This window comes from Zootoca vivipara, chromosome 8, assembly GCF_963506605.1.
Source record: "Zootoca vivipara chromosome 8, rZooViv1.1, whole genome shotgun sequence".
NCBI lineage: Eukaryota > Metazoa > Chordata > Lepidosauria > Squamata > Lacertidae > Zootoca > Zootoca vivipara.
In genome coordinates, this window is record NC_083283.1 from 64,034,263 (window position 1) to 64,047,455 (window position 13,193).

At 41.7% G+C, this 13,193-nt stretch overlaps 1 protein-coding gene across 1 annotated transcript in view; it reads left to right on the plus strand.

Moving 5' to 3' along the window:
- Nucleotides 1-13,193, plus strand: part of LYRM4 (LYR motif containing 4) — a 47,801-nt gene that overhangs the window by 2,571 nt on the left and 32,037 nt on the right. Inside the window, exon 2 of the mRNA XM_035126405.2 lies at nucleotides 968-1,088. Within this exon, the coding sequence (XP_034982296.1) occupies nucleotides 968-1,088 (121 nt within the window). The remainder of the gene's footprint in view (nucleotides 1-967; nucleotides 1,089-13,193) is intronic.

Genomic DNA, 13,193 nt, shown 5'->3' on the forward strand with positions numbered 1-13,193 from the left:
TCTTGCAGAGATAAAATGCCGCTAGGACTGAGATTAGAAAACAGTTCATTGAAGCTGCACTTAATCACCAGGGACACCATCCAGTTCATTCTGAGTGCAACACCTGAACCCAAAAGATTTCCAAATGCTCCATTTGTCCTGCTCCCTTGCTCCACCAAATGCATTTACAAAGGCATGTCCATGGTGGACAGGATGATGACCCAAGTTTTTGTGGTCTCAACCTTATCTTATAAATCTTTTACTTCTAGCTCATAGGCTGGGACTTAGCCTCAAAATCCCTTACATGTATTATTATTCTTATTATATTATTATTATTATTATTATTATTATTATTATTATTATTATTATTCTATGCTTCACCTGAGGATCACAGGGCAGTTTACGATATAAAAACACAGGCTTTGACTGCGATCTACTATGTGCTCAGACAAGCATCTTGAGTATTGGAGATTTGTGCATTTTAAAAAAAAAATTAAAAAAGGATTTTATCAGGGAATGATAAAGTTACAATCCGTGTAATAAGTTTGATTTTATTATTATTTTTAAAATCTCAAGTTAAGTAGCAGGCCTTGGTTACAGCTCATGCTTTGTCTGCGGTAAGACAACCATGAGCCTAGCTTCAGACAACATGCTAAACTAAACTGTGGCTTTGCTCACAACAGAAGCAGAGGAACAAAGTGGCTGCAAACTCTTCTCTGGGAACCAAAGTGTTGTGCTAAACCATGGTTTGGATTAGCATTGTATTCAGACCTGGTCAGTGTGCTCTGAACATTCTGAAGTGTTGTACAATAGAAGATACATCTATAAATATGAAGCACTGTATAAATGCATGATTGTTAGTACTAAGTATATTTCTATATTCCTCAAACTCCTGGTCATCTGCATCATAATAGTTGTTTTACAGCTTGTCTTTCACAATTTTGGCAATCATGTGGACACTCATTTTTCATCTCTAACGTTTGCTTAGGACATATGCCATCAGAAGAATAAGGGATGCTTTCAGAGAAAACAAAAACATAAAGGATTCAGAAGAAATAGAAACACTAATGAACAAAGCAAAAGCTAGTCTGGAAATGATACACCGACAGGTAAGCACGTTTTTCTTACCAGTTTAATTAAATTGCAAAAATGTTGCTGTCTCCTTCCAAATATGTAACTCCAGTCTGTTACACGGCTCTGCTGAATGTCTTAACAGTTGGTGAAAATATTATAATTAGTTTTATTTATTTATTTATTTATTTATTTTGTTGGTTGCTTTATCTTGCCCAAGGCAACCCAAAGCAGCTTACAACCAAAAACCCCACACAGATACATTAAAACCAAAAGAAGGGGGAAATACATTAAAAACATCCCATGCACTTTGAAGAGGCCACAGATAGTTAAAGGCCAAAGGCCTGGTTATAGAGGAAAGTTTTTGCATGGGGCCTAAACATATACAATGAGTCTTCCTGGGGAGAGCTTCATTCCACAAATGGGGTGCCACCACAGAAAAGGCCCGCTGTCGTGTTGCCACCCTCCAGACCTCTCGTGGAGAGGGCACATGAAGAAGGAGCTTCAGATGATGATCGCAGGGTCTGGGTCGGCTCATATGGGGCAAGGCGGTCCTTGAGGTATTGCAACCCTGAGCCATTTAGGGCTTTATGTGTTAAAACCAGCACTTTGAATTGGGACCGGAAACTAATTGGTAGCCAGTGCAGTCAGGCCAGGATTGGTGTTATAATGTGCCAACTGTCTTGCCGTAGTGAGCAATATATCCTGTTTTAGACTTCCTCGGTGTGTTTTTTCTTTCATTGATGCCTTTGAAGAAATGATTATCTGAAGGTGCTTTATACCAACTCAAACCAGCAGCCAAGCCCAGTAATGTCTACTCCAGTTGAGAACTAATGTGGTGTAGTCTTTAGGGTGTCCAACTTGGACCCAAGAGACCTGGATTCAAATCCTCTCACACTGTCATGCATCTCACTGAGTGACCTGCCCCATGAGCCTAAGCCTAAGCTACATCACAGGGTATTTATGCTTCCAGTGTCAATAATAATAATAATAATAATAATTTACTATTTATACCCTGTGGAACGCCCTCCCAACAGATGTCAAAGAGGAAAACAACTACCAGACTTTTAGAAGACATCTGAAGGCTTTTAATGTTTAATAGATTACTGTTTTTTATTTTTCTGTTGGAAGCCGCCCAGAGTGGCTGGGGAAACCCAGCCAGATGGGCGGGGTATAAATAATTTATTATTATTATTATTATTATTATTATTATTATTATTATTATGGAGTCAGAAATGTTTGAAGTAGTGTCTAGATCAGGGGTCAGCAACCTTTTTCAGCTGTGGGCTGGTCCACCGTCCCTCAGACCATGTGGTGGGCCGGACTATATTTTGAAAGAGAGAAAAAAAGAACGAATTCCTATGCCCAACAAATAATCCAGAGATGCATTTTAAATAAAAGGACACATTCTACTCATGTAAAAACATGTTGATTCCTGGACCGTCTGTGGGCCAGATTGAGAAGGTGATTGGGACACATCTGGCCCACGGGCCTTAGGTTGCCTACCCCTGGTCTAGATGGCATTAAAAAGTCACCTTATACAACTGTTGTTATATAACCATCATTTACTTATTTTCGAATAAGCAAGCAAAATGCTCTCACTGTCTCTAAGCACACTTGTTAATAAGGATACATATAAACTTTTTCATGATGTCTAAACCTATATTGATACAGTGGTACCTTGCAAGACGAATTTAATTTGTTCCACGAGTCGTTTCGTGTTGCGATAATTTCGTCTTGCGAAGTGCGGTTTCCCATAGGAATGCATTGAAATTTAATCAATGCGTTCCTATGGGGGAGAGTGCAAAAAAAGGCACCGACTCACCCGCCATGGCCACTCCGGAAGTTCTTAAGGCTCTGGGGAGGGGGAAGCAGGAGGAGGGCCAGGGAGAGGCTCCCTCCCTCCTTCCCCAGCAGCCGGACCCTCACGCCCAAGCAGACATCCAGCCCGTTCGCGCGCAGGCTTAAGGTGAGTGAGGAGGGATCCGGCTGCTGCGGAAGCCAGGCGATGGCGGGCGGCGGAAGCGCGAGGCGGCCGGGACTTTCGTCTTGCGAAGTTTTCTATAGCACAGCCATAGAAAACTTCGTCTTCCGAGTCTGACAAAAAATCGCAAACCGTTGTCGTCTTGCGATTTTTTCGTGCTGCGAGGCGTTCGTCTAGCGAGGTACCATTGTACTGTTCTATTTTCTACATGCAATTATATATTCCAGATGAACAATTATAAGAGTATTTTCATTTTTTTTCAAGTGTGATGTTTATTTTTTATGTTTGTTATAAAGAAATAATTCAAATAGTGAACAAGTGTTGTCATGAACTAGGGCTTTTTGAAATATTAAACCTAAGACCCATATTATGTGCAGAGTTTTACAACCAAGGCAGTGGAGCAAATCAAATATTAGATGTATTATGCAGTTTGCAGGTTTATTAAGATGTAGCACATCTCCTTTTGCTGACTTTTTTTCCCGTGACATGTCGATAGAAATTAAATAATATCCTCGCTGCCTTGCAATTTGTTGCTTCTGTGAAATCAAATTTATATTCTCTTTACATGCTAATTTATGGTTTAGTCATCAAAGTGACCATTGGCATCTCAGGTTCATAAATAACTAGTTGAATCAGCCCGGAGGGGATTGTGGAAACGTGACAGATTATAGTCATTTTGTTCCATGACATTCATAGGATTTGACTGAATTTTACAAGAGGAGCTTTCTATAACTAAAAAGCATAAAAGTGCCTTTTTGTCTACTGGTGTCTTTTTATATTTTCCAGGTTATTGGTTTTTATTTGAAAATGTCTATGAAAGCAGAGCAGATATTCTGTAGAAAAGTAACTGACATTCCAATCCTGTGCACGTTTACTCGGGAGTCAGTCCCACTGTCTTCAGTGGGGCTTACTCCGAGATAAGGGTACACAGGGTTACAGCCTAAAAATTGTGTTTCCTGCCTATTTCTCCCCAAGAGCATAGTAAAAGTTTTATTTAGGCCCAGATGGTAAACCCGTAGTATTCATGTGAAAGGCTGTAGCACATGCCTTGCATTCATAAGATTCCAGGACAAGTTCAGCAGTCTCTAGTTAGAAAGGATCCCGGGCAACAAGATACCAGACCTCAGCCTGAGATCTTGAAGAGCCGCTGCCAGAGGGAATGTAGTACTACTGAGCTACATGAACCATCAATGTGGCAACAGTCTTCTTGTTGGTATGGGGAACATCAGGCAGGGGCCATATGTGGTCCCCCAGGCCTCTCCGGCTAGACTCTTGCTAGCTCACACACCCTTCTGTGCCACACTCCTTGCCACCCATGCTTTACAACCTCCTTGGGTGACTTTGCCTGAGTGGAGTGGAGAGCCAGTATGGTGTAGTGGTCAAGAGCAGTAGATTCGTAATCTGGTGAACTGGGTTCGCTTCCCCGCTCCTCCACATGCAGCTGCTGGGTGACCTTGGGCTAGTCACACTTCTCTAAAGTCTCTCAGCCTCACTCACCTCACAGAGTGGTTGTTGTGGGGGAGGAAGGGAAAGGAGATTGTTAGCCGCTTTGAGACTCCTTAGGGTAGTGATAAAGCGGGATATCAAATCCAAACTCCTCCTCCCCCTCCTCCTCCTCTTCTTCATTGAATTCTGATAATGCTCCTAGCTTGCCTGGGTAGAGATAGAGAGGTGGGTGTGAGTGTAGAAGCAAACCTACTCTACAAAAGTAAAATTGACTTCATTTTGCCTTTGACCCTGCACATCACAGGCTTGTGACTCCCATCCTCAGTCCAGTGTTAGAAACTCAAATATATAAGCTAAGCGCCAAAAAGGCTCCTTAAACCAGGGTTGCAGTCATCAAAACGGAATGTCTAGTTGCCATTTGGGGGCCAGACGGCTTGAAAGTCGCATTTTCCAATACAAGTTTTTGGTTCCTGAAATTCATTCTGATTGTGCAGATAAAATATAATGGATAGAATTCTACAGGATATGTTGCTACTGTGTAAAAAGTGCCAAGATGCGCCTCCATCTGTTGGAGATGTCAGACACTGTCCTGGCACCTGGGCATCTTCACTTGGTTGCAGGTGGCTGATACCCAGGTGCAAAATACACCTGGCGCCTTTGCTCATGCAGAAGTGAGTGGTTTGGCTTTTTATGGTTAAAAATGTGGCCAGTGTATTTTTAGTTATTATTACATTTGCATCACACCTAAGGAGTTCCAGGTGATAAATATGATTCTCCCTCCCTCCACTTTATCCAGGATCACCCAGCAAACTTGGCAGTGTGTGGATTCGAATGCTGGTCTCCCAGGTCTTAATCTGACATGCCTAATGGCTACAACAAGATTTTGACTTTGTTCGCTTCTCATTTGAAATCAAGACTGGGATAGTCTTCCATAGTGCAGAATGTAAGCATAGAGTTAGAACTTTTGATGGAAAAATATGGCAATGCATTGTTTGAAGGAAGTTTGGTGAATCCATAGCGGAGAACCAAATAGCAGCACTTTTGAGAAGCCAAGCTCTTAGGTTGAATCTCTCAAGAATTAGTTGTCTAACTGGCCATTTAAAAAGGAATTATTTTGGATTTCCCAGGCGATTTGAAGGGTACAGCACCTATCTGAAGTTTTCAAAGCCACATATTTCTTTTGAAGTGCCCTTCAGTAAAACGAGCTCTGAGGCACATTGCAGCTTTTCTATTCCATTCCAAGTAATCCGAACTTGAGAGAACTGTGCTTTAGGCAAAATATTTTTCTGCAGACCAACAAGCGACTTTCTTAACTTCTAGCAAACATCTACCTTATGTAGTTTCTTGGAACAAAGCTTGCATTGCTTTTAAGTTCTAGCTGGTCAGAGAATCAGTAATGATGGCTCTTGTGCATCTTCCAGACTTGATTTTCCAGTGTGTATGAATGAGGCCATCTAATATTATGTTGTAAGAGCAGTGCATGTATTCTCCTTGTGAGAAGTATGACACTTAAAAGATGTAAGGGGTCCGTCCCCCCTATGAGCACTTTCTTCTTACAGGACTTGATGGCTCATTGTGTGGCGGTGAAACCTCAAGTGTGCTCTAAAGCGTAGTCTTAAACCTTTTTAGACCTTTAACCCAAACATGAATTTGAATGCCTGTATCTTTAAAGGCTGGGACGCAGGTGGCGCTGTGGTCTAAACCACTGAGCGGCATCGGAAGTCGCTTCTACACATGTCCGGAAGTGCGTAGAAGCGACTTCTGGCGCCGCTCTGCCCATTTCCAAAATGTCCGCAGCGCCAGAAGTCGCTTCTACGCATGTCTGGAAGTGCATAAAAGTGATTTCCGGTGCCACGGACATTTTGGAAATGGGCACAGCGGCATCGGAAGTCGCTTCTATGCATGTCCGGAAGTGCATAGAAGTGATTTCCGGTGCCACAGACATTTTGGAAATGGGCACAGCGGCATCGGAAGTCACTTCTACGCATGTCCGGAAGTGCGTTGAAGCAATTTCCGGTGCTGCGGCGCTGCTGATCCTGGATTTTTCAATCCGGAACTTGGCACCTATGCACAAACCACCCATGTAAAACAGGTGAATGCCAAGGGATAAACTATTAAGACACTGTTTCTTGAGCAGTGGGTTAAACCGGGTGGTCTACTGCATCCCTTCCATGGTTCTGTTCCTCCTGGCCCAGTCAAATATCTACTGAAACTTGCTGGAGACAAGCTTGCTTGAAGGTCCACTTCATTCTCAAGAACAGAAGAACATCAACATTCTGGATCAGACCAAAGGCCCATCTAATCCAGGATCCTGTTTTCACAGACCACCAAATGCCTACGTGAAGAACATGAGCACAACAGCACTTTTCCTTGCAACTGGTATTCAGAAGCAACAGGAGAAGTAGAATGTGCCCATCGTGGCTACTAGCCATTGGCAGTCTTTAGACACCACAGATTTGCCTAAGCCCCTTTTAAAGGTGGGCAGCCACAACTATATTTGTGACAGCAAAATCCATAATTTAGCTATACACTTTGTGAAGAGCCACTTCCATTTTGAAAATGTGGTCCTAAGCAGTCTGTACTGCAGAAAATGATTTTTCCAAACTCTTCTAGTTGGAAAAGCAACTGCTTTTACGATTTGAGCATAACAGTGCTGGCTGGCAGAGTTCCTCTGTTCTTGCATCAAAATTACAAAGTTATGCAACACAGCTTTATTATATAATGGCAATTAGGAAAGGCATGCCCAACAACCCAGCATAGGAGGCGAGGAAGCCTTCACATTCAAGTGGTGTGCTTACCACCCTTATTTACCCAGTATTGTGAATAATTTTGTACAGGTATTATTGAAGGTGCTAATAAGGGTGTTCGCTTTCCTTTGGCTTCCCTGCTAGGGAAACAGATGTGTGTATGGGGGGGGGGTGTTTAAGGCAAACTAATCCACTCATTTAGTGAGTTTTTATGTATTGTTTTTCCTCGTAACCTTTATTCTTTTTCAGTGATTCCATATCACCCTTCACAATATACAGGACAGGTTGCAACATTAAAATTATAGATTAAATTCATAGGGCAGTATTTGACACTGGTCTAACTCATTGAAGTTAATAGACAAGACTAACATAGTTTTATTAATTTCGGTGGGTCTTCTCTGACTAGGGTGTAGTTGAACACAGCCCATAATGTCAGTAAAACACTACAACATTGAAATAGAGGCAGTACGAAGACAATGAAATGTCTCTGTGTTTAGCACAAATAATTTTAAAATAATTCTAGTATTACCACCCAGCACAGTAAGTTCTACTTGCTTTTCACTTTGATTTTTGTTCATAGATGTTTTAAAGGAGTGTAAAATTCTTCATGTACAACACATGAACATTTCCTTTTTGCATCATGGCAAGACTACAAGGATTGCAGTTACTTTCACCTTACGCTTTTTATTCTTACTTTGTTTCACTCGTTCACCTGAACGTATAATTAATTAAGTATAATTCCCAAGCAGACTTGACAGTAACTAGGTCATTCAGAACAATATTGCCTACTTAACTCTGTTTAAAACTTAAAGCTTTGCACAAGTGCCGTTTGATTGGAAATACACCTGGGTCTCTAATATTCATTATGCATGCACACCTTTTCAGTTCCATTATGACTGACAGATGCCAACCTGATGGCTAAAATCTGCTTGAATTGTAACTGAATGTTCTTAAATCTAGACTTTTGGAATTGGGGAATATCACTATGCTGATGACATCCAGTTATGTATTTATTTCAGTAAGTAGCTAGGAACTGATGCCTTGGTGTTAAGTCAGTGTCTGAAAGACTGTATTAAGTGGTAGAGGCTGAAGCAGTTGAAACCGAATTCCAACAAGATGCAGCTATTATTGATGGAGAGAGGTCATCTTTATATGTGGTTGATGGGATTGACATGGACCCTTAGGAACAGATTTGTTGTCCAGAGATTCTACTGGATCCAGGTAGTGCCAATGGCTATGACCAGGAGCGCTTGCACCTGTTGTTAGACAACAGAGATCTAACTGTTCTCATCTGTGCCTTCATAACATTTCAGATTGACTAATGTGCTCTTGAAGACGACTTGGAAAGTACCATGACCTGTCTCTAGTGCAGGAGACAAGGAACAGAAAAATTTCCAAAACAAATGAATGGGGTAATCTCAAACAATTCAGAGCTCTGGCAGGCATCGGTTTCTAAGAAAGGCTGAAAGATCAACTTTTGCTTAAATATTGCGTCTTTACTAGGATATGGGATTGAAATAGTGATTCTGACTTGAATTCTCTACCATTCATTTTGTGATAAGTATTTTCAATGGGAATAATTTAAGCATACGTGCTGCCGAAGCGAGCACTTCAATGGGAATAATTAAGCTTTGGGTATGGGCATGCGAGTTTCGAGACGAGTGACACACAGCTGATTCAAACCTGGACTTTTCTGCCTCTAAACTGGGAGTCTTCAACCCCTGGAACCACTCAGCCACCACTTGTCCCAGTTAATATCCTGAGCTTGTTGCTTAGTTTATCAGCTTTTCCCCTGCTCTGCTTTGCTTGTTCATGGTTGTCCCCTGCTCCTTCCTGGACCTGTATCAGGATAACCTTCCTGCAAAATTGATGTTTGTCCAATAAACAGCATACAGACCTATCTTATTCTTAACTGTCACAAGTCCCTTTCCTGGCATTTCAAGCTGGTTCTTGTTTTGCCCTCTCAGCCCAGGCACCTTAACTCATTTCCTCTCGAGGAGAGATATACCCTTCCCCTATCCTTGAACTCATTTACTGTAGACTTGCTAGAGATGTGACCTTGCAGATGACATTAACCTATATATTTGGGTTCATACCTGGACTCACTAGACAGGAATTGTGAATTCCATTTGTGAATGAGGGTGGGTTTTTTGTGTGTGTGTTTTAAGTAACCAGCAGGCACAGGGGGCCAAAACTAAATCAAGACCCTGGTGGTGTTTTGGAGAACTTTTCATCCTTTCCTTCCACTGTGGTCCTGATTTGGAAACTTCCATTCAATGTGAATGAGGCTTTTCGTTCCAATGAAAATAGAAAGCACAGGGACGCTAACCCAGAGCACGGTTGAAGGTTGGAAATTATTAGGAGACCTGGTGTGTTATGTCTGCCCTAGGCCTGCCTCTGTATTTTATGCAACCAAGAATTACTCCTCCAGCCTGTCTCTCCTTCTTTTTTCCCTGTGGTTCACTCAGGAGCAATTCTCAACCTATCAAATTGCTCAGAAGAAGAAACACTTAAAATTCTAGCACCTGAAGTTATCTGTTGACAAGATTTATTATTGGAGTTCCGCCGTTATAGCCTGACAATTAAGAAGTATTGGCAAATGTAAACACATTATTGATGTCAATTTTTAAAAGCACAAAATTGATTTAGCGCCCCAGAGGAATACCAACAGAAGCAGAAAGAGAGTAATAGCCATCAATAAGTATTCACTAGTGACAAACACACGCACAAAAATTAGGCTGCTAAGAGATGAGACTACCTCCTGCTGAAATTAAGATCCTTTAAATAGGAATGCTGAACGCTGTGCCTCCATTTCTTTGAACTGGAAACTGCTGCCCCTGAACCACCTCAAAAGATCTTGCGATGTTAGCAAGTAATTATGGCACAACTGCATTCCTTTTTCAGTGGGTAGATAATGGTTTAGAAGTTTTAAAAGTGGGAGCAATACTCCACCCTCCATCCAGCGTTAATTGCATTTCTTTATTTTAAAAATGCCTATTATATTTCCTTTCTAATTTAAGATGTGTATTACTACCCCAGTCAGAACAAAAAAATAAAAAAAAAATTCCTTCCAGTAGCACCTTAGAGGCCAACTAAGTTTGTCATAGGTATGAGCTTTCGTGTGCATGCACGAGTGGTAAACCTGTTGACTACTGTTGACTACTGTTAACAACTGCAATTGGTCTTGCAATAAAAAGCAAGGGGTGAGATGGCCACTCCTATCAGCCAATCACCCATTCCCACCACCCTTCTGAGCAATACCCCTCCCCACCCTCTGACTGTACATAAGGGTCTGGTGACTTCTGTTTCAGTGTATCTGAAGAAGTGTGCATGCACACAAAAGCTCATACCTATGACAAGCTTAGTTGGTCTTTAAGGTGCTACTGGAAGGATTTTATTTTTATTTTTTGTTTCGACTACGTCTGACCAACACTGCTACCTACCTGTAACAAGTACCCCAGTCAACAGATGCTTGAATGCAGCCACAGACTGTGTGTACACAGTCTCACTTGCAATCAGGGTTTGAAATTAGCAGGGCGCCAGGTGTATTTTTGCGCCTAAAGATTCTCCATTTGCAAGCACCTCAAAAAGTCTTGAGTGCCATTTTTTGCACCTGGCTCAAGGATTACTCAAGCCTTGAAGTATATGTTAAGGAGTTTAACAATAAAGAGTACAGTCATACCTCGGGTTGCAAACGCTGCGGGTTCTGCGTTTTCGGGTTGCGCTCCGCGCCGAACCTAGCAGTCCAGGAACGGGTTACTTCTGGGTTTTGGCGCATGCGCAGAAGCGCAAAATGACGTCATGCGCCTCTCTCTTTTTGCTTGGAAAACCGCAGATGTTTAAATGAATAAAGCATATTGATGGCACTGCATAAATAAAGATTGCTCACCTGTCACACTTTCATTCCTTTTCCCTGGTGTTTCCTTACTGAAATACAGAATGTATGTAATGGTCTAATTAATTTCCCCTAACTTCTTGTGTAGTTCTCCTAAGCTTTGTGTACTATTTGAAATAACCATTTGTTTGTAGTGCATGTTTCTATTTTGTTTGTGATTGTTTTGTTTAAGAAACTATTCGGAAGCTTATAGGCAATAAGGCCGTCTATAATGCCTTCAGACAAAGATGGAGATATTTGCTGCTCTCAGATAAAAATGCCAAGGAGCTTTAAGCAAGAGCTCTGACCTGTTTTATTGTGTGCGGGGCTTTTTTATATAAAAGAAAACAAGGGGAAGGTAAGGGAGGAACGTGGGAGCAGAGGGTTTCCAGTAGTACAGTAATGGAGATGACCTTTAATATTGAGGCCTTAGGATCAAATTTAAGTTGGCATTAAAATTTTCTAATAAATTCCCTGCTGAATCACTAGGGTTATTTCCCTCTTCCTTCTGCCCCTCAAAGTTAATTGAATAAGGTTGCAATAAAGCAAGCTGTCTGTGCTATTGTAATTGCTCTCAGCAGGCTGGTAATACCAGTGCACAGAATTGCCAGCCGCTGTGCTTTTATTTCTCTCCACAGCCACCCTTCCTTATTCCAACCCTCACTTCCTTCGTTCTTTCCCCAGCCCTTGCCTCATCAGTCCTCCTGATGTTGAAAATCTTGCTGCCCTTAATACCACATTCCCTCCTGCCTCTTTTATGCCATTTAAAATGTTTACTTGTTTTTTGACTGTGGTGCTTCCATGCACTCTTTCTACAGGAAACAGAAAGCACCACTAAAAATAATAATAGTGGAATGATTGAAGTTCTGCTTTCCTCTCTCTGATTATTAGGTTGTCTTCTATGGTTCCAAAGTCAATGGAATGAGACCTCTTATAACACACTTTTTTTTTTTTTTTTTTTACTGTAGTTACGCTAATTATTACTCATGTGCACCTCAGGTGGGTTTTTTAAAGCTCTTTTTAACTTGTAAAAAGTTTATTTTGACTCATGACTAGTGGGTGATACCACCTTAGTGGTACTCAAAGGCCCATTAAAATTGATAGATTTTATGTGCATTGATTTCTTTTCTTTTTTCCTTTTTCCCCTTTTCTTTGTTTAAGGTGCATTGATTTATGAGCGTCTACTTGGAGTATGACTGACATTGGCTATCATGCCGTATTGCAGAGATGCTAGTTAAGAACATCAGCTCTTCCTATAAACCTTCCTCTGAAATGGTTATTCCTTATAGTTTTGCAAAAGGGCCCAATATATCACTCCCTGATATAATGCCCTCCTCTTTAAGTTAGTGCCCTACATTGTTCTAATGAGCAAGCTACACCCTCTAATGAGGATTTTTAAAAGTCCACTATTTAGGAATTGCTGCATATTAGGGGGTTTGAGCAGGTCAATTACAGGTTGTAACCCACTTGGGTGTGGCTGTAGACCAGAGCTTTCCAAACTGTGTGTTGCGACACATTAGTGTGTCGGCCGCAGTGTGTAGGTATGTCACGCAAACACTCCCTGTGCTCCATCCTGGGGCTGGAAAAGGGGTTTTAGTTTAACTTCTGGTTTGCTAGTAAAACTTAATTACAGTGTTGCGAAATAAAAAAGTGTGTCACCAACATAAAAAGTTTGGAAAGCTCTGGTGTGGACAGAGCTGTTGGTTCACCACTGGTATGTAATGTTCTATGTCAGGCATAGGCAAACTCGGCCCTCCAGATGTTTTGGGACTACAACTCCCATCATCCCTGACCACTGGTCCTGACAATGGGAGAGTGTGCTTTTGGACAGTCAAGCTGTTGGAGAGTTACAGAGCCTGCTGTGGTTGTAGAAACCGATATGGGGAGTGCATGTGTTATTGCAGGTGGGGCAGATAAAGGTTTCTGGTTTTCCTACTACAGGTGCTCTGTGGCATTTCTCTATGCACTGCTCCCAGCAGTCATTCCTCCTCTGGTCTCTACTGTGGAAACCTGAGCTGACTGTCAGGGATTATGGTAGTTGTAATCTGGAGGGCCACAGGCTCCCCATGCCTGGTATAGCTGATATAGGAAC